General features: G+C 42.7%; 1 protein-coding gene across 15 annotated transcripts in view; it reads right to left on the bottom strand.

Moving 5' to 3' along the window:
* Positions 1-1,235: 1,235 nt before the first annotated feature.
* Huwe1 (HECT, UBA and WWE domain containing E3 ubiquitin protein ligase 1) overlaps positions 1,236-21,151 on the bottom strand; it is a 143,276-nt gene continuing 123,360 nt past the window's right edge. For 12 of the 15 annotated variants that reach the window (XM_027432121.2, XM_027432122.2, XM_027432133.2 and 9 more), the window contains 22 exons: positions 20,992-21,122; positions 20,235-20,449; positions 19,854-20,154; positions 19,637-19,739; positions 18,169-18,715; positions 16,928-17,534; positions 16,145-16,263; positions 15,890-16,046; positions 14,675-14,807; positions 14,203-14,405; positions 13,442-13,569; positions 11,947-12,043; positions 8,863-9,015; positions 8,229-8,474; positions 7,756-7,873; positions 7,187-7,327; positions 6,260-6,547; positions 6,042-6,147; positions 4,402-4,519; positions 3,931-4,112; positions 3,343-3,533; positions 1,236-1,825 (listed from right to left, as the gene is read on the bottom strand). In XM_027432121.2, the coding sequence (XP_027287922.1) occupies positions 1,723-1,825; positions 3,343-3,533; positions 3,931-4,112; positions 4,402-4,519; positions 6,042-6,147; positions 6,260-6,547; positions 7,187-7,327; positions 7,756-7,873; positions 8,229-8,474; positions 8,863-9,015; positions 11,947-12,043; positions 13,442-13,569; positions 14,203-14,405; positions 14,675-14,807; positions 15,890-16,046; positions 16,145-16,263; positions 16,928-17,534; positions 18,169-18,715; positions 19,637-19,739; positions 19,854-20,154; positions 20,235-20,449; positions 20,992-21,122 (4,387 nt within the window). In that variant the 3' untranslated portion in view covers positions 1,236-1,722. The remainder of the gene's footprint in view (positions 1,826-3,342; positions 3,534-3,930; positions 4,113-4,401; positions 4,520-6,041; positions 6,148-6,259; positions 6,548-7,186; positions 7,328-7,755; positions 7,874-8,228; positions 8,475-8,862; positions 9,016-11,946; positions 12,044-13,441; positions 13,570-14,202; positions 14,406-14,674; positions 14,808-15,889; positions 16,047-16,144; positions 16,264-16,927; positions 17,535-18,168; positions 18,716-19,636; positions 19,740-19,853; positions 20,155-20,234; positions 20,450-20,991; positions 21,123-21,151) is intronic. The other 3 variants (XM_027432135.2, XM_027432127.2, XM_027432129.2) reach the window with 2 other exon arrangements.

Consider the following 21,151-nt stretch of genomic DNA (forward strand, 5'->3'; position numbering starts at 1 on the left):
TGCTGTGCTGGTTACTAAATCTAGGGCCTCACCCATGTTAGGCAAGGTGAGCTGTATTTTTCAGTTCAATGCTGTATTTTTCAGTTCAATAATCAAGTTTTATGGCCTCGAGTAGGCAGCAATCCTCTTACCCTAGCCTTTAACCATATAAAGCTACTAGGATCTACCTCACTACATAAAAAAAAAAATCTCATTTCCTTCCATTCTGAAGTTCTGCTGGACTCCTGACCTTTAAGGCCACAGCTTTTTTTTTTTTTTTAATCAAGGCAGATGTGATCTACTCTACTATAGCTGGCTCAACTGACATGCTCTTTTCCTCCATAAATGCAATTCCTACCCACCTTTAGGATGCAACTCAAGGCCATTAACACTGGGGAGAACCTGCAAGGTTGTCCAATAGTTCTGTCCTGTCTACTCAAGAGACACCTTTATATACTGCATGTGTCAAGAGAGGTGACTGCTTCCTCCCAGACAAGATGTTCAGAGGTAGGGGCAATTCACTGACTGGTCTTTTCAGTTGACAGAGCAAGGTTAGATACAGGAGAGCTAATGTTGAGTAGAAAGAAAATGGCTGCCAGCCAATTTACCAGGCTCATGGAATCAAGGTGATGTCAACAGGGAAAATCTTTAGGCTGTAGTGCCTCAGTGAGTAAGAAAAACCACACAAAGAAAGTACTACTTGGGATTGTTTTTCTAACTAAACTTTTATTAGTTTTTTTTGATGTTGTTGTTCGGGCTGGAACGATCAAAGTCTGATCAGCTTTAAGTGCTGGATATAGTAAAAACCACAAGAGACTACTAGATACTCTGTGACAACTTGTAGACAAATGACAAGACAGACAAAACAAAAAGGGTAGTCTTGTAGAGTTAGTCAAATCTTTTGCTTATTAAAATTTACTAGAAAGGAAAGGAACCAAAACTTCCAAGGAAATTAAAATTCACACTACCATAATGCTCACCAAATGAAACACTGCGTGGGTTGAATGAACTCTGAAGGTTTTGATACAACCTGCTGCATTATGTTCCAAATACTCAAGGTAAATCCCAATTCCTGGTGGCTGTCAGTTTCTTCTCTGGGAAACTGACTGAGGAACGAAATTGTACCAGAAGTGGAGGTGGCTGGGTGAGCAGGAAGGGCAGATAACTGGCTGGAAAGTTCATGTGTCTAGTATGTGTGCAAGAGGTTTTCTTTTTCCAAAATTTTGTAAGTTTGAAAAAAACTCCGTTGTGAAAAGTGATTTATGAAGAGTGCTCTTTATTTGAAACCTCCACAACACAGATGCCAATCTTGTCTCGCATTGAATCATTAGCTGTGCACATCAACACATTCCAAGCACAAATTAAGAAATGCAAACAGAACAAAAAAATATATATATATATAATTTTTCCCCTATCCAAAGGTTTCAAGTCTCAATGCAGCAAATCCTTCTGAACACAGAATCTGAGGAGCACACTGTTCAGTTGGGACAAACAGGTCCCTCCAAAGGCTACTGCGCCTTAACACAGGGGGTGGGGACCATGGACGGCATGGAAAAGGGAGAGGCAAGAGAATGAGAAGGGAACAAGTATGCACTGGGGAAGATGGGCAGCTGGGACACACACATGGTGAGTTGGTGAATTTCATTTATTGGATTTTGACATTTTCTTTCTGGATCTTTTGAAATCCCCCCTCCCCAGGTCCAACAATGGTAGAAAAACCCCACAGAAGTAGGCAGGGCCTAACTAGGCCAGCCCAAAGCCTTCAGAGCACTCCTGGATGGCCAATAGTAGCATGTGGCGGAGCTTCTCAAAGCTCTCATAGGCAGGCAGGTCCAGTTGATTAAAACTAAAAGGATAGAAAGATTAGTTCATGAGAAAAGACAAATGAATCTCAGTGTCACCAACCTTCTGTTTCTTTCTATGCCCTGCTTCTTTGCTGACTCTCCCATTTTTTTCTCCAGTCTGACCTAATGTAATCTGTCCTCAATATTGGCCATTGGCAACATAAATTTGGTCTTTGCTGCAACTTATACACCATGGCCTTACCTACAGGATAAAGCAGAATGTGCATTGGAGAAGAGACACCTGGGAGACACACACATATATATCATACTGGTAAATTTCATTTTATAACCTTGAAAAAAAGATTTTACTTTATGAGTGTTTTGCCTGAATGTATGTATGCGCACCACATTGTGTACATGCTGAAGTCAAGAAAGCACCAGAACACTGAGAACTGGAACCATCATGTGGGTGCTAAGAACTGAACCTGAGTCTTCTGCAAAAGCAGTACACAATCCTACCTGCTGAGCCATCTCTCCAGCCCCTCATCTATTATTTTTTTTAACCTTTTCTATTACTTTTGAGACAGGGTCTTGTGTATCTCAGGTTGGCCTCAAATTCACTATACTGAGAACCCTGAACTTCTGATTGTCCTGCCTCCACTTCCAAGGACTACAGGCATGCACTAAAACAACTAATTTATGTGGTGTGAGGAATGGGACCACAGTGTTGTGCTAGCAAGCAAGTACTTTAACCAACTGAACTATGTCTCCAGTCATGACATTTTCTAAGAAACAAATGCCCTTTTTATTAATTAAAATTTTCATTTATATACCAACTGCAGGTTCTCCTCCCTGCTATCCTCCCATTCCCCCGCCACCTCCCCTCTGCGCCCCCCATAAGTGTCAACAAAACAGGGTATATCAAGTTGAGGTAGAACTAAGCTCCTCCCTTTGTATTAAGGTTGGGTGAGGTAACTCAGTATAGGGAATAGGTTCCCAAAAGCCAGCTCAAGGTCCTGATACCACTGCTAGGAGTCCCACAAATAGACCAAGCTGTCATACATACGTAGAGGGCCAAGGTTGGTCCCATGCAGGCTCCCTATCTGTTGGTCTATCTAGAGTCTGTGAACTCCTATGTGTCTAGGTTAGTTGAGAAACAAATGCCCTTAAGGAGGCATTCAGGGTCACTGGTGATGTATGTGTATGGGTATATGCATGTTAGTAGAGGGGCCTGTGAAGTTCAGGAGAGGAGGGTATTAGTGACCCTGCAGTTGGAATTACAGTGGTTGCAAGCTTTACTGTGCAGGTACTGGGAACTAAATTAGGATCATCTGAGAAAAAGCAGTAAAAGCTCTTAACCCCTGCTCAGTCATTTCTTGTTCCAGTCAGGCTAACCCCCTTGTAATATACAATGATTCCCTAAAGTGCTGTTTATTTCCCAATGTCTTCCCAGCCTATCTGCTCACCTCAACCTCTTCCACAGACCCAAAAAACTGAGAGGTTTCAAAAGTCATGGACCAGGCAATAAGCCTACAATCTCAATATAATCACTGAAGAGGAAAAACAGTCATTTTCTTACCAAGTGTGTGCTGAAGGCAGGCGATCTGTGGATCTGTCATCTCGATGAATCTGAAACTTCTGGATGCCATTCATGCCTTCAAGGGCAGCAAACCCTTGCAGGGGCACCTTGGAAGTACCCGTGACAAACTGGAGGAACTTGGCACGGTCTGCTTGGTCAAAGGAACGCAATGCTCTCCAGAACCACTGGATCTGTAGGAAGAGACACACAAAAACCCAATGTTAGAATGTAATCGGGGTGCAGCAGCACATGCCTTTAAAACCCAGCACTTGGAAGGCAGAGGCAGGTGGATCTCTGTAAGTTTGAGGACAGCCTGGGTTTTATACAGAGAAACCCTGTCTGGCGGTGGGGGGACAGGAGGACCCACATAAGAGAGCTTGTAAAGATCAGGAAATGGCAATGGACTTGAAATATTAGGCAAGTCACTTTTGTAGAAAGGGCTTCAGTTCTTTCACAGGATGGGTGAGAACATCAACTGAAAATATGCTTCAAAAGAACCAAGAGGCATAGGTATATTGTCTTTTATAAGCCAGCACTGCTAGTATAAAAGAAAATACAGGAATACCTCTGCCAGCAGCAGCAGCTCACCTGAATAGAGTTGGACTGGTACTTGTGGTACTCAGTGTTAGATTTTAGATCATCAATGTCGATGGTGGGCAGCCCTGATATAAGCAGTTCTAGTTCCTGCTCAGTAAAGATGGAAATGAGGCGCTTTGGAATGATTTCATAGAAGCCTTCCAAGAAGGCTGCCAGCTGTTTGCGGATGGCTCCTAGTAAGACAATGAAAAAAGTAACATAGAATCAGAACTCATACAATTGAATGTAAGAGAGCCTCAACTGGACACCTGATACTGACACATTTGCCTGCCTCACTCTTTCTAGGCCCCTAAGTATTTTGGTCAAGTATTCTGACTCCTTTTGTGCAAGCCATGACTCCTTTTGTGCAACCCATTTGTGGCTTTGTTATAGGAAGTAAGAACAAAAAATGGGAAATAAATAAATGGTTGACTTCTTTCCTTGAACAAGCAGAGGTCTATCTCCAAAGGACAATTTTCCTACCTGTCATTCTCATCTGGCACACCAGGTGTACATATTCCTTCTTATTCTCCTCTGTTACCAAGATGTTGGCTCCATTGGGTTTGAGGTCACGAACTTCACACACTCCAAACTCTTGAACCTAGAACATGCAAAACACCAATTATATATATCAGTGGTTTGGTTCAGGTTGCAACTAACACAGAGGTGCAGGAACACACCCTAATTCCTTGCCATGTCCCAGACAGGAAGATGAGGTATATCCATAGCTGACTGCCATTTTTCACTATGCATTAACCTATAGAGCTCTTCTGCATAGGAAAAAGCTGAAGAACAGAACAAAGGAAATTAGTCTTTGGCCCTAAACAAGTAAAGAAAGGGTACCTCCTATAATGAACTGTTTTTAGGAATGAATCATGCACTGGAACATTTTGTGTGTATGTGTGTGTGGGGAGGTGTGGTCAGGCAGACCTGTAGCCAGCCCCTAAGCAGGCGTGGCTACAGATTCACCTACAATTCCCCTTTTAGTCTAAAAGAGGATTAAAACTTAACAGTGTAAAGTATCCAAAATTAATAATCATAAAGGTGAAATATAAGACACAACAATCTGCTTATGTTACATCCTAAATATCTATTTTAACTAAACCCTAGGGGCAGGTCAATTAATGACAAGTGTCTTCCTCTGTCATATTCTATCTTTTTGAGAAAGTGTTGCTCAATGGACTTAAAGCTCACTGATTTGGCTATGGCCAGCTGTTTCAGGATCTAATATCTTTGCACCTCCAGTGCTGGCATTATAGATGTAAGATGCTATGCCTAGCCCGCCCCTCCTGGAACATTTTTTTTCTTACCCCTATAATCTTTTTCCCTTACATTTTTTGGGGGTGTTCATATCATGTGGAGATCAGAGGACAACTTGCAGAAGTCAGTTCTCTCATTCCACCATGCTGAGCCTTGGGACTAAACTCAAGTTATCACATTGGTGGCAAGCACCCTTACCTGCTGAGCCATCTTGCCGGCTCTGAAACTTTTATTGAAAAAAATTTTAAGGGCTAGAGAGAGCGCTCAGTATTAAGAGTGCTTGATGCTCAATTTTCCAAAGGACTCAACTTTTGCTCACAACCCTGTAACTCCAGCTCCATGGGATCCAATGCCCACTCCTGGCCTCTGTGTACCTGAACACATTTGGCATTTACACGTACATAAATAAAACTGCTTCATGTGTGTACGAATGTAGGTATACATGATAATATGCACATGTAAAGAGGCGATGGGATGATAGTGTCTGTATGTCCTGCACTATTATTCCTTAGACAAGGTCTCTCCCTGGTATTAGACTGGCACCCAGCCTATCTCCAACAATGCTCTTGTGTGCTGCACACACTCACATCAAGTTCCAAGCACTCAATTGTGGCCATACCTGGCTTTTTACATGGGTGAGATCTGAATTCAGATCCTAAAGCTTACAAAACAAGTGTTCTTACCTACTGAGCCATCTCTCTTCTGTTCTAAAACATTTTTCCAAAGGAGAAACTAGGAAATAGCTTGGATTGTTTTATCAGTTCTATTTTCTGTTCATTTTATCTCTGCTTGATGAAGTCAAAGTGCTTCCTCAGAACTGTTGAGGCTCAAGTCAGTTCCAAGGTGACCCCCCCCAAACCTACCTCAGTGCTGAAGGTGAGGTCATAGCCTAGTGTGGAGACATCATTTTCCAGCAGATAAACGAGGCCCTGGTAGAAGTGGTAATCTTCACTCTCCATATCTGTATACCTGGAAATACACAATTAGGATAGGGTCATGCCTTGGTGGAGACAGATAGGACAAGGAAATAAGGAACTGAGTCCTAGGACTAAAGGCAGTCTAAACACTGTCACAATCTCACCTGACAGATTTGCCCAAGATGTGTTTGTAGAAGGACCGTGTAAAGTAGCACTCCAGGAGGCGGTTGTCATATACAGCTTTGGCTACAATGCGTCCAACAAACTTGAAGTAGCTGAGGTGGTTAGGGTTACAATGGGAAGATGGATTGATCGTGTAGGTGACCCGGTCACCAGGTGAGGTACGGAACAAGGCATACATAGGGTTGAACATCTCTCGAGAGATGATCATGTACCACTCTCGCAGGAGTCCCCCAGCATCCTGCCCTTCTTCTCCTTCAAACACTATATACCTGTATAAAAGAGGAGAAATAAGAGAGGTGTGCAGAAAGTCAGGACAGACCTGACCATTCATGTAGTATCATGTAAGCAAGAACGATTCTGTGAGTTTGACTTTGAGAGAGTTCACTGTCAGATGAGGAAGTGAACAGAGTACCAGAGCTCTGGAATAACAAACCATGATTTTGGTCTGTCTCATCAGCTACTATGATACTTAGTGTTTGTTACAAGCTGCCAATTTCTTCTAGGTGGCTTCACAATCCACAAGTAAATAGTTACTCACTTGGCAGGGGTACTCATGTACATGGTACCTCCCATCCCACGGTTACCATCTGCTCAGCAGGCAGATTTCTATTTCTAACCTAACAATGGCACAAGTTCTCATTGCAAATAATTCAAGTGTATCCTTATAAATATTAAAGACATCCTTGTCTTCCTAGGAGGTGGTAAGAAAGTCAGCCAAAGGGCCAGCCAGCAGGCTAAATCCAAAAGTAGGAAGACTGCTCAATTAACGTATCTAAGCTTGAATGCTACTGGGGAGGAGTTTTGTAACCACTGGCCCTAAATCTGAGGCCAGATTAGGTCACTGCTACCACATACAAAGAGCTCCCTGTCCCAAACCATCTCAGCTGTTCTCTCTCCCAAGTTCTTACAATCGATTCTTCATTTCTTCAGGAGATTTGCGATGCAGCTCCCTATAGGAGTCTTCAAACACATGGTCACGGCGAACATGCACTGCCATGTCTTCCTTCCGGAGCCCTTCATCCAAACGTTCCAGCTCTTGGCGGAAGTATCTTAGGATGTAGAAAAGGAAGAAGGGAAGTAGGATTGGGGGTGGCAGGGCAAACTTAAATTTGTCCGTTTAGAAGGAAAACTCAATGACCCCCGGCCCTTTGATCTTTGTACCCTACACACCTGGAAAGCACATAGCAGCTGAGAGAGATCATTTATTACAAATTAAGTTTTTTCCTATTTCTACAGAATAAGGGATCTGAGAGTATTCCATTTCTGCAACAAGCAAGGAAGCAATGTACATATACAGAAAGGAGTAGGGATGACAAGGTGTCTCGAGCCTGGTTTTGACTGTACTACCATGACTCTAAAGGATAAAACTGGATATAAGAAACACTTATGGCCATAGTATGGCTTTTTCTGGGAGGGGAAGACAGAAATCATTCATGCAGTTCTTCACCCCAACACACCCCACGATCAGGGCACATACTTGCGCTTGACATCAAAGTCGAGGACACGAATATAATCTACTAAGACAGCAAAAGGGCCATCAGCAAGGTGAGTGGTGGACTGCCGTAGTATCTGGTTTAACACAGTGCGGTGAGTCTCTGAGAAAAGAGATGACAGTAGGAATCAGCATATTATATAGGTCCTAAGAAGCTACATAACAATTACTAGTTACTAACTTGCTCTTAATTGTTTGGGGACTTAAATAAGGAATTAGCTAAAGCTTTGTGAAATCAGGGCACTTACATAATACTTGGCTTCATATGGCCTCATATAAAACCAAAACACTTGGAGTGGCAGCACTTAAGAGCTTCTATAGCAGACTTTCTAATTTTCTTTTTTTTTTTGCAATGAGAGAGTGTGTGTGTGTCTACAAGCATCCTTGCATTCTTTCTCATTCTGCTGAATCAGCTAGGAATAAAATACTTTATCTCTGGGTCTAAGAGTTCCCTTTACCTGCAAAGCGGAGGAACTTCTGTGTATCAGGGGGCAGGCTTGAGGAGATGTGCATAGATGAGGGCTCCCTGGAGAAGAATGGGTCAAGGGAGGAAGGAGTGGCTGGGGTTAAGGGTGCAGGGGAGAGTGGAGGAGGCTCATCCTTGATGTGTGCCAGCTGGCTCTCACGGGTGTCTCGGACAGGAGGCTTGCTCTCCCGCTCTGTGGCATGGACCAAAAAGAAGGCCTCGACAGCAGGCTGTAGCACTAGGGGATAGCAATGACAGCAAAATGACACTTCACAAACTTTAGCATACAAATACACCCACCATTCCATAACCATGTCACAAAAATTTAACATGGAAGAACAAATAATAAAAACTTGTAGGAAACAGAATGGTAGACAAAGCCAAAGAGGAAGTCAGAAAAGTGGGACAGGCAATCAGTAATAAAGACAAATCTAGGCCTAAAAAGTAAATATGTACCAGAGTTACCAAGAGAGAAGGCAATTCTTTTGAATTTTTTCTACAGACACACAAGAGGGAGATAACTGGGATTGAAAAAGAAAGACACCACCTACCACCACCCACCCCCCAAAAAGTGTCCCCGAGTAGAACAAGGGATTTGGAATCTGTGCCTTCAGAGAGCAACTCACCTAGCACTGCATGCTGGTCATGGGATTCCTCCAGTTCCTTTAAACATTCCCCTAGCATGTCCCAAAGCTCATCTAGACTCAGCTGCTCACTGAGCAGTGGTAACTCAGGTGGCCTCTCTTCCTTCTCCCCCTGTGGTGGTCCATCTGAGGCAACTAGATACACAAAGGACAGTCAGAAAGCTTTCAGTGTCACTCTTTTTTTTTTTAAAGATTTTATTTATTTATTATGTATACAACATTCTGCTTCCATGTATATCTGCACACCAGAAGAGGGCACCAGATCTCATAACAGATGGTTGTGAGCCATCATGTGGTTACTGGGGATTGAACTCAGGACTCAGGTTAAGAGCAGTCAGTGCTCTTAAATTCTGAGCCATCTCTCTAGCCCTCAGTGTCATTCTTAACTTGAGAATTTTTTCTCAGGTCACTAGACAGAGTGGGCTCACTCACTGGTCAAAGAGTATTTACTCACTGAACAACATCTAGAAGGTCCAAGTATTGCACTGGATGCCATTAAATAAAATAACAAGTTTGGCCCCTCAATTATACTTGTCTCTCTGTCTGTCTCTGTCTCTCTCTCTCTGTTTTTTCAAGACAGGGTTTCTCTGTGTAGCTTTGGAGCCTATCCTGGCACTTTCTCTGGATACCAGGCTGGCCTCGAACTCACAGAGATCCACCTGCCTCTGCCTCCCGAGTGCTGGGATTAAAGGCATGTGCCACCAACGCCCGGCTTCTAGACTCTTTTTAATTGTTCAAAAACCACATACTGTATAGTCTTGTCATTGTCTCCTTAGCCCACAAGGAACCTCTCATTTTAGTTATTTAAGGGCAATGTGCCACAATAGAACTTTTGACAGTTGCCTTCAAGTACGTTTTAGAATATTAAATTAATCAGGTTTTGATAGCTACCCTTGTAATCAGGCTGACTATTTGTTTTTTGATCTTCCTATTTTGTTTTCTAATAGATAAGCCTAGGACATAAACTAGATATTTTGACTTAAGTCTCATGCCTTTTAAATTAGACAACTTGTCTCAGTCTCAGCAGTTTAAAGCCCCAAGAAGCCTTAGTGAAAGATGGACACCCCCACTCCATGGTTGGTATTTTTCTAGTTGCCTCCTTCAGATCCCTGCTTTGCTTAGGCTTCTTCCTGACCTTTGCTTTCATCCTCTACCAAAATCCTGACTATTCTTCAAGTCTCTGACAGGCCTATGTTTAAATACTGGCCATGGCACTTGTAGATTGTGTGACCTTGGGTAAAAGAAGGTGGATAGAGAAGATGGAAATAATATTTTCTTCCCAAAGTCCAGATGACTCAATAAAGTATTTCAAAACTGGGTATCCTATGACAACACTATTATAAAGTAATGTGTTTAAGGGGTATCAAAAGCATTCTGTGAGTAGTTTACTAAAAAAAAAAAGTCATTTACCAGGTGCCAGGTACTTAGCTAAGTATTACATATATATTCAAATATTTAAATTCTAATAGCTGTGAATATCCCTATTTAAATAAAAAAAAAAATCGCCAGGCATTGGTGGTGCACGCCTTTAATCCCAGCACTCGGGAGGCAGAGGCAGGTGGATCTCTGTGAGTCAAGACCAGTCTGGTCTACAAGAACTAGTTCCAGGACAGCCTCCAAAGCCACACAGAAACCCTGTCTCGTAAAACCAATAAATAAATAAATAAACAAATAAACAAATAAATAAATAAATGTGTGCATATGAATAAAGGCCAACTCTGGGTGTTGGTCCTCAACCTTCATAATGCTGCAACCCTTTAATACAGTTCCCCATGTCATGGTGACCCCTACAACCATAAAATTATTTTACTTACCATTTCATAACTCTAATTTTGCTAGTGTTATGAATTGTAATGTAAGTACCCATGTTTTCTGGCGGTTTTACAGGAGTTTCTGGTGACTCCTGTGAAAGGGCCACCTGACTCCCAAAGGGGTCATGGACCCATAGGTTGAGAACCACTGTTCTAGGTCATCCATCATGTTTTTTTGAAATAGGGTCTCTTGTTGACCTGGAGCTCACTGATTAGGGTAGGCTGGTTGGTAAGCAAGTTCAAGCCTAAACTCAGGTATCTGCCTACCTTGGCTTTCTTTATAGGAGTGTGTCACTATGTTTGGTGTTTTTGACCTTGAATTGAACTCATATCTGGAGGGCAAGCAATTTAACCAGACTGGGCTGTTTCCCCATCCTGAACAGTCCTGCTTTAAATGAATTATGCCTTATAACCCAGAGCTAGTAAATGGCGGAGCCAATACTTGAAACACAGGCCATATTCATGTATAATATACTATACTTCCTTTCTCTCCTTTTTTGAGACATAGTCTCATTATGTAGCCTGGCTGGCTTGGAATTTGCTATATAGACCAGGCTGATCTTGAACTAAGCAATATGCCCACTTCTTCTGAGCACTAGGCACATACCATGATGCCTGGTTCCTTTTCTTATATTAATATTTTTCCCACTTATTTTGACTTTTTTGTGCATGTGTGCCATGGCATGTGTGTGGAGATTAGAGGACAAATATGAAGTTCATTTTTTCCCTTCTCTCATATAGGTCCCATGGGGTCAATCTTGATTATCAGGCTCTGTATCAAGTACCATTATATGCTAAGCTAGCTCACCCACCCCTCTTTTGAGACAAGAGTCTTACTATATGGCTGCAGACTTGGAGTATGAGTAGCTCAATCTTGCCTAGGTGGCTTTATGTATTTATTTAGAGAACATAGGGTACATGGAGATCAGAGGAAAACTTTCTGGGGCCCAAATTCAAGTTGTCAAGCTTAGTGTGGCAAACACAAATGCCCTTTATCCACTGAATTACCTTGCCTGGCTCTAATTTGCTATTTTGAAGACAGGTTCTCCCTATGTTGTCCAAGCTGTTATAGTAATCCTGTTTCAGCTCTCCAGATACATGCTATCATACCCCAGTGTTTCTTTACTATAGGAATCAAAATCCTGTTAACATTTATAGAAACCAGCATTCATTGATTATATTTTGGAAACAGGGGATCCACTAGAATTTCTCTTTTTCTTTTGTTGAGCTATAACCAGTATAAGTATGTACTGACCAATGGACTGAGTATCTTGAGTATTGGGAGATGGCTGGTCCACATCCATGGGTGACTCCTCTCTCCGGACAGATGCCTCTGACTGGCTAGACTCCGACTAGACAAAAGGAGACAAGGTCATATAAAAGGTGCAACTGTGCTTTAGTCTGGGACAGACTAGAGGTTGGCCCTTGAATGTCTTACACATTGAGCTTAGAAGATATTTTCTCCTATCTGGTTATTAAAGTCTATAGCTTTCCAGGTCAAAAGAATGGCATGCATGCTTCCTTTTTACTCTGAGCTTGCAGATTTCCCCAAGAGCTCCCTGGATGCCTGCATTTTCTATAAGCTGCTTACACCCAATTCCCACTCAAACCCCACTTCTTTTCCACATTTGTGTCCTGGATATAGATGAAAAATGCAAGTTTTTTGGAACAGGTTCTTTTTTTTGTTTGTGCACACACATAAGGTAGGCAAAGGTGGGCTTGCTGGCTATTTCTATTTGATCAAATGGAACTTAGTACTATCTCCCATAGGTGGGCTATTTAAGAGCTATCTATGTTTATCAGGTTGGACAGGAGACTGAGCAGAAAAAAATACCCCAAAATAGGTCTTTACTTTTTCTTTCTACTGCCACTGGAGTTACTTTCCCCCAATCCTGTGCCATGTTCAGTATCACCAGCAGTATACTGTATATAACTGGATTTTTTGTTTGTTTGTTTTTTTCCCCTCCAAGACAGTGTTTCTCTGTGCAATCCTGGTTGTCCTGGAACTTACTATGAAACTCACTGTGTATACCAGGTTGGCCTTGAACTCAAGAGATCTGCCTGCCTCTGCCTCCCAAGTGATGGGAGGGATTATATGCATGTGCTACCACTGCCTAACTCAAAAATTTTATATAAAGAAAAAGCAGGCCTCAGGATACCTTGATATCTCAGGAAAGTGGTTTGCAAATTCTAAGAACAGGAAGGCAATGACAGAGTGCCACAGCTTTTATGGGACTCTAATAATGAGGTGACTACCTGAGTTCCCCAAATTTTTCTCCTACAGCACATCATTTCCTACATTGCCAGGAGATTATGAAGAGGCAGACGCCAGGGTGGAGGAGTAACTATAGATAAAAGCAGCTATATGGGATGTATACCTAGCTTGGGGAACTTTCAAGGGTAAGATGAGTTGTTTCTACATTATTTCATGAGACTAAAAAAATTTTAACCTCACATCCCATCAGAACCCAGGCAGAGCATTAGGCAATTTACAAAACACTACTAACTGGATAGCTGGGAGTGGGGTATTATGGCCAAGCTTTAAATTAACCAGACATCAATACAAACCAGTAAAACAACGAACAGTAAGGGAAACACGAACAAAAAAGTAACCCTGTTGTCTACAGAGGCATTCATTTAGCAAACTTAATGCAAAAGCATACAAAGTATGGGCAATGAAACCCCACTGATGGCATGGTGCAAGAAGAAGGGTAGAGAAATGAATGAGGGGCCACAGGCATCATGCTAACCGTTGCTGCTTGTTGTTGTCTCCGCGCCCTTTGACCCTCACGTACCATTTGTATAATGGCATCAGCCTCAGCCTCCAGCTGCCGAACAGCTGCCTGGATGCTGCTAGCTGAGCCTAAACTGGAGGAACCTGGGAGAAAGGAAAAAAAGGAAGGCACAATATAAAATGTAGGAAGAGGGAATGCCTAAAATTCTCTCCTCTTTCCATGTATGCCATAGGGCATCTTGTTGAGTTTGAATTCAGGCAGTTTTGTATACTCATAACCAAGTCCCAAGGTAGGGAGGAGCAGGGGGAATGATGCTAGACAAATGGATTGTGGTATGTTAGATTGTTCTATGGGATAGCAGGGAAAAGGGCAGAAAAATGACTTGGCAGGCTAATGTGTGAGAACATGGCTAATGTTTTAGATATGAGTATTCAAGGAGGCAGAAAGCACGCAACCATAAGTCAAGTCTTTCTCAGCAAAATGTTGGCCTCCCCATTTCCTTGGCAGAATTCTATTACCCCTTAATTGTAACTTGATCTACTCAATCTCAGGTAGACAACTCGAATGGGTTATACAATATAGCCATTGACATTTAGTATTTTTTTTTTAATAAAAGGGGGGTTGTTTTTTGAAATGTCAACCACAAACAAAATAGGACATTTTATCCCTGCTCCTCCAGAGACTCTGGACCTACCACTACCACCCGCCTGTCCCCAACCCCACAGCACCAGCACGACCACCATCAGGCTCCTCAATTGGACACTCTAGTTCCATACCTAGCCTGCCTGTCTGCTTGGCTTTCTTGTTAGCTCGTCGGGTGTCATCCCGCAGCTGGATGATGACCTGTAGTACCCTCAAGAAGAACTTCTGGGTAGATGTCTTGGATGTCAACATGGACATAGAAGGCAGTTGGAGTTCCCGGCCACCCAAGGGTCGCTTCTGAGATGCCACAATTACCACATTCTCAGCCATGTCAAACCTGGATAGTGTAGAGGTGGCTTGTGTATAATTTAAAACATCTAAGTATAAATACTCAGAGCAAGGAGGGCTTCTGATATTAGTGAGAGAAAATAACCTCAAAAAAGATAGTATCACAAGTGGGGAGAATTTGAAAAATACCAGGTCTAGGATGTTATAGAACAAATAGAAAGACCACCTACAGAAATGAAACAATAGGAAAAAAAGCAAAAGCCACTTTTAAAATGTCCCAGATTCTAGCCCACAGCCAAAATGAGAGTTACCACCCACCTGCTCTGCATTTTGCCTTTCAGTTTGGTGGTCTGTGGCTGTTCTTCAGGTAGGCCGTCAGGAGAGAGGACCTCACATTGGGCTCGCCGCTGCTGTTCCAGATTGTATTCCCTTAGCTCAGCGAGTAGGGTACCTGGGAGTACAGGAGTCAAGTGTTCAGAGATCCCTTTAATGCAGGAGCAGAAAGCTGAACCTTACCAGGAAATCTTTGCAGGAAATTTGACTGAACAGGAAATGTTGCTAATTTGTCTTATTATTTGTGCTTATGAACTAACCACTCAGGGACTAATGAATTATAACTATTCTATTAAATCTACATGAAATGCAGTTTGGTGTAGAAGAGAAAAAGGATCTTTTCTGGAGGCAGACAGACCATGATCTGAGTTCTATGTAGTTCTTACACTTACTCAGGTTTTGTGGTATTAAGTTTCTTGACCCCATTTTTAATTTCCAAGGGTTGCCACAAGAACTATGAGATAATCATGAGCCAGTGCTCAGATCATGGGTTCTAAATAACTGGTTAACAGTCAAGAAAGTCAGATAAGAGGTCTATTCTTTCAGGAAAAATCTTGTAACTCTCATGCAACAAAGAAATACCTACACAATACAGACCAATTAACTTTTCTGGGGTTATTTGTGGGATGATAAGCAGGGAATCAAGATCAAGGGAGATATATGATTAGGAAGAGGGTGGGAGAGAACACAAACATTCCACACTGAAAGAAAATGCATTTCTATTCCTTGGTTCAATCATTTTCTCACACTGGGTCTAGTTTCTATTGGACAAAAAAAGGAAGACCAATGAAACTGGACAACTTCCAAGTACATCCCCAAAATCACACAAAAGAGGCCATTATTCTGACTATAATTCCTGAATCTGACCATAGTGTAGGTATATCTTTGAGATAAGTGGTCTCTGCAACTTCATCTCAGAACTCTTGCAGGCACTCATTAGGGAGGGAGAGAGAGAGGAAAAACAGAAGGCCTTTTATTTCCCTTATTTCTTCACTAAGCACAGATGACCAGCTGCATACCAGTCATTCAGCCAGCCTTAGTCTCAAACAATCCAGCAGAGGAAAACAAGAGCTTTGCTCTAGAGAAGCATGGTCTAATTCAGTCAGCCAGCCAGCAGTGTGTGCGTGTACATGCATGATGGGTGTGTGTGTTGGAGAATGCTTACAATAAGACAGTAAAATGCTTTAATACTATTATTACCTATCTGTTTACAAAGGGTATAACCCAGATGACGGGCTCCATTCAGTAGCAGCTTAAGAACCGTGTCTCGGGTCCCAGAATCCCCCCGAGAGAGCTGCAGTAACACATTGGCTGCATCTTCCAACCCCTCTTCAGAACAAGAGTGGGATGTCAACACCTAGGTAAAATATAGAAGTAATAATAAGCCCTAAGCTGAGAACTGAAATGTCTACCCCTCCCCTTCAACCTCAAAAGGTATCAAGAACTTAGACTCACCTCCACAGAGAGCTGTAGCTGGTTTTCAGTGAGGCCAGAGGATACCATTTTGAAGTCTATACTACTGCTGCCTCCTTCACTCACCTTTGCTGGAGATTTGCTGCCCTTAGTAGTAGAAGCTTTGAGGAAACAGAACACATTAAAGCTCTGTGACTGTGGTAAGCTTGGAACTGCTGCATTGTAAAGGGCTTCAAAATGGCAAAGCAGAGAAAGTAACAATTTAACCATCAAAGCAAAATATTTTTTGTGTGCTGGAAATTACCACTGAGCTATACTCCTAATCCCCAGAGCCAATTCTTAACTTTGTCTTGAAAGGTGACCACAAATCCTAGGTATTTCTCCAAATTGTTACCTTATTATTATAAGCCTTCCAACTTATTCTTTGAAATCTACTCTTGCAGATAATTCTTAGTCGTCTGCTGCCTGGCTTATTTTCTCCATTTCCTTAGATGGTATGTTACCTTAAGTCACATTGCATTTATTAAGCATATTATTGTTTAGCCTGGAAATCCTTGAAGACTAGGACTTGACTTAACCCTCTTTTGTGCCTAGCCAGAGGCTTAGCTTTTGACAGTTGTGTACACGTGCATACACCAGACACAAGGCGGGGGGGATATGGTAAGGGAAAGGGATAAAGAGAACACAGACATATAGGGTAAGAAGAACACATCCTGTTCTCACAATGGTATAATTATCATTTAGGGAGGACTACCTGGATTGGGAAGTGGGACTAAGGTGTTAGCCATAGCACACACCCCATAGCTCTGAGTCGATAACACTTACTTGAAACAGTAGTGGTAGCAGTTGTGGGGGTAGTCACTGTGGTAGAAGCAGCTACAGTAATGGTAGAAATAGCTGTGGCAGCAACCAGAGCTGGAGAAGAAGTGACAGGGGTGCTTGTAGCAGGGGGTGTGGGCACCGGGGTGGCGGCAGTAGTGGTGGTGGTGGTAGATGTGGTTGAAGTGGCAGTAGTGGTAGAGGAAGCACTGTTGCCAGAGTTAGCTTGTGCTTCTGATACTTTGTTTTCTGGGAGAGCAATTGAGATGAGAGAGAGGAGTCTCAGGAGTTTCTCAGTTAAGAGAGAACTCCGGCGGATGACTGGATGTGACAACATGTTCATGAGCTGCCCCAGTGGAGAGGCTTCAAGGCTGTGTAGGGAAGTTTCCCCTTCACCACCAGCGCTCACTGGTACTGACTTCACAGAGTTCTTGCCTTTCCGGCTAACATTCATGTTGTCCAGTTTTACCAGTAAGTCCCAGAAGTCTGTACAAATGCCACTGCTAGAGGACTGTGAGGAGCATGGGCTGCAGCTCTGCTTACTGCCCCTTTCCCGATCACTCTCGCAGTTTGTTTCTTTGGTCCGCTGCTGTGTGAAGTGGCTGGGAAAAACCTGCCGGGAAAAGAAGAATAGGCTTGATCTAAATGGTCTCTACGAGGATAAGCCTTTCTGATAGGAAGAAACAAATGCTTCTCAGACTCCTTTTCATTGGACAGCTCTGGTAATATAGGGAAGATTGATTATATGAGTTTTGTCCAGTAGATGGTGAAGCAGCCTAGAGAAATAAGGGCTCTGAAACAAGGCAATGATTAGCAGTCTTCTCTGAAAGTCTCTCTGCACTTATGAAATAGGGAAGACAAACAGCCTGGCAAAGTTGTTGGTAATAAATGAGGTAGTGCATTTTGCCAAGTGACTAGCACAAGGTGGGCCCCAAATACACAGCAGCACCGTTTATTATTCTAAGAATTCTGAGCTTGTCACTTTCTTGTTTCAGCTTCTTTATCTGTAAATAAGAATCATAGAGTGCAAACAGTTGTTTTGATGACTTGAATACATTAAAAATTGCAAAGAACAATGATAAAAATCCAGCTATTTATTGGACAATTTCCCAGAAACATATGGTGTAATAATAAAACAAAAGCAAAAGAGACTAACTAACTCATTTACTGTCCAGATCTCACCAAAGGTATTTCTACCACCCCATTCCACCCTTTAAGTCAAAGATTCCTTCCTTCAAGCTCCTTACCTTGGCCAATTGAATAAGTGTATCCAGAACATGTCTGCAAACAACAGGAGCAGCCTGGGGGTGGATGTGGACAGTGGAACCACTGCTTGCATGCTTCTCTGTATGTTTACGCCCCCCAGAACGTTGAATCTGGAATATGTTAGTCCTACAACCTAAAGCAGCATCCATAGATACTGAGAGCCAGGAGAGCTGGTTCGAACTTTTGGACTCCATCTTGTGGAGCAGATCCAGGGGACGGTTCTCATGGCTGCTTGATGCACAGCTCTTGCTTGACTTCTTGCCCCTTTCTTCACTTGTGGAGAGCTTGGGTGTCTCAATGCATAACTCACTCTCACTGCTGCGCTGCAAAATGGACAGGAGGCTGCGGATGACCCAGTGGCGGGTCTGGGCATGATAACAGAGATTTCTCAGTACTCGGTGTAGACGGCTAGTATTGAGCTTTGGCTCATCCACAAAAAGTAGGACCAAGAGGCAAGACAGGGCTTCATGGTCTAGAAGGAGACGTCCTCGGAGGCGGAGAAGTGTGTCCACATTACTGCCAGAAGGCCTAGAAACAGAGCAAGGTTTCTGGGTAACACTAGCTAAAGCACTAGGATGACGTATAAATATAAGAGAGAACAAGTGTGATAACCAGGCAGAGTGTAAAAAGGAAGACAGACTATCCACAACCATGACCCTCTTGTATATCTACTGTACACCAAGCAATGTATTTAACTTCTTTCCTTGGAAGATGATGATGTTCACAAGAGGCTCAAACAAATCAGATAACTTGCTTCCAATCACATGGCAAAGGAGAAGGGAGCAGAGATTCCTATTTTTATCATCTACCAAGTGACGAAAATCTAAGGTGTATGAGCCAATGTTTGTTTTTCTAGCCTTCTCTAGATTAAGGGGCTTCTATCCTTTTATAAGAACTGATCTCTTCTACTATTGTTTTAGAATGTTAAATCTATTATGCCTTACTCTAGTTAATAAGTAACTCACCTCCACTCCTAAAGCCTATTTTTTTATAGTCCTAAGACCAAGTAGGTTTCCACCTTTTATTTTGTTAAAACCATAACTACTATCTGTTTTCAGACTGAATTTTTGAGTCTGGTCTTTTAGCTAGACGTACTCAAAACTGTTAAATAAGGATTTTGCTTGCCAGGTGTCGGTGGTGCACACCTTTAATCCCAGCACTCGGGAGGCAGAGGCAGAGGCAGAGGCAGGTGGATCTCTGTGAGTTCAAGGCCAGCCTGGTCTACAGAGTGAGTTCCAGGACAGCCTCCAAAGCAATACAGAGAAACCCTGTCTCAAAAAACCAAACCAAACAAACAAATAAAAGAATTTTGCTTGTCTACTCATTTTAAGGCAAACAGACCAGAATAGTCATTCAATCTACCTCAAGAGCTTTTAGCTTCTCTACCTATAAAATTAAGGGACCCAGAAAGTAGTATGGTAAGTTTAAAAATAAAAAAGACAAAGGTACCTATTATGGCTGCTGCTACCCCCCATCTGGAAGGTGCCACCCCTCTGTACAGCAAGGCGAGTATACTGGACCCCACGGTTGCCACTCAGGCGACTGGTAAAAGCTACAAAGAAAGAAAAGGGAAACTGAATTTGTTGAAGTGGGGAGAAGCTGGGTTGAGCAATATAACAGGTAATAAAAATAAGGTCAATGTGTTTCAGAGACCTCTCTCACTTGCCTCCCTCTGTACCTGGGCTTCGGAGAATGGCAGATAGTGCAGAGGTACTACTGTGTCCAAAAAGGCGCTCATGCATGAGCTGCCGCTGTCGGGCTTCTTGTTCTCGTCTTAGGGCTTGAGCCTCTGCTGCAATGTCAGGTGGCATCACAGCCAACACACTGTCTTCCATGTCCTCTAGGACACTACGGCGCAGATCTGAAGGCAGAGTCTGGATGAAGGTTACAGGATCCATGGGAGTGTCTGAGCTGGCATTCTGGGCCAGTTCCCGTCGCTGCTGCTCAGCTCTCTGCTGGGCTAGCACCTATGGAACAAAACAAATCAGTAAGAATATAGCTCTTCTTTTCCAGGTGGTATGGTCTCACCATCTTCCCGCTCACATACTTCTTCTTGAATGGCTGGAGGTAGGGCAGCCAGGAACTCAGGGCTCACTTCAGTCACACCAGGATTTCCCACTACTGCAGGAGCTGAGCTATTTGTAGAGGGAGTACTCCGGGCTGGTGGACGGATGCCCAACTGGTTCTGTAGGACTTCCCGACGGATATCATCAGGGAGAGCAGCCAGAAAGGAGGGATCCACACCTTCGGGGAGACTGATACCTGAAGAGATAAAAGTTGTAAAGGGATCTACATCATCATGAGTGTTCAAAGGTATATTTAAAGAAAAGAATTCACTGCTTGCAAGGATATGGAGAAGCCCCACAACCTAAGTTTCAAACCGTTCAATAGTACTGTATGTTGCCATTCATCCTTTATGAAGATTCTCCCACATAAATTGTGTGTAGCCAACAGACCAAAGTCCAAAAAACTCAACAACTGTGAGCTAAGATATTCCTATCTTTTAAAAGGTTATTTAAAATATTTGATTCAGCAATGGAAAGTTGACTAACACAGGATTAGAGATATTAAATAATAGTCCTAGTTTATAAATGTAGGAAGTGGAGAATGTGAGAAAGGTAAGGTTAACTTGACTTCTAAGTCTGGAATCAGTTTATCATGCAACAGCAGTATCCTCTTATTGCTAGTCATTCTTCAGTACCCACACCCCCAAATCTGGAGGGAAATGCTTGGTGGATATGTCCATGCAAAGAGTTTCTTTTTTTTTTAAATACCATCATGCCCCAAACATGCAATGAACTCACCTGCAAGGGGATCTTCTTCTTCACTGCTTGTTGAAGGCAGTGGCTCTTCTAGGATTCCTCGAGAATCTGCTCCAGAGATGGCCACAGCAGAATCTCTGGTGGAAGAACTCTCAGATGATGCAGGGGGAGAGCTAAGGGAAAGAAATTATTCTCAGGTTGT

This window comes from Cricetulus griseus, chromosome X (assembly GCF_003668045.3).
Source record: "Cricetulus griseus strain 17A/GY chromosome X, alternate assembly CriGri-PICRH-1.0, whole genome shotgun sequence".
NCBI classification, from domain to species: Eukaryota; Metazoa; Chordata; class Mammalia; order Rodentia; family Cricetidae; genus Cricetulus; species Cricetulus griseus.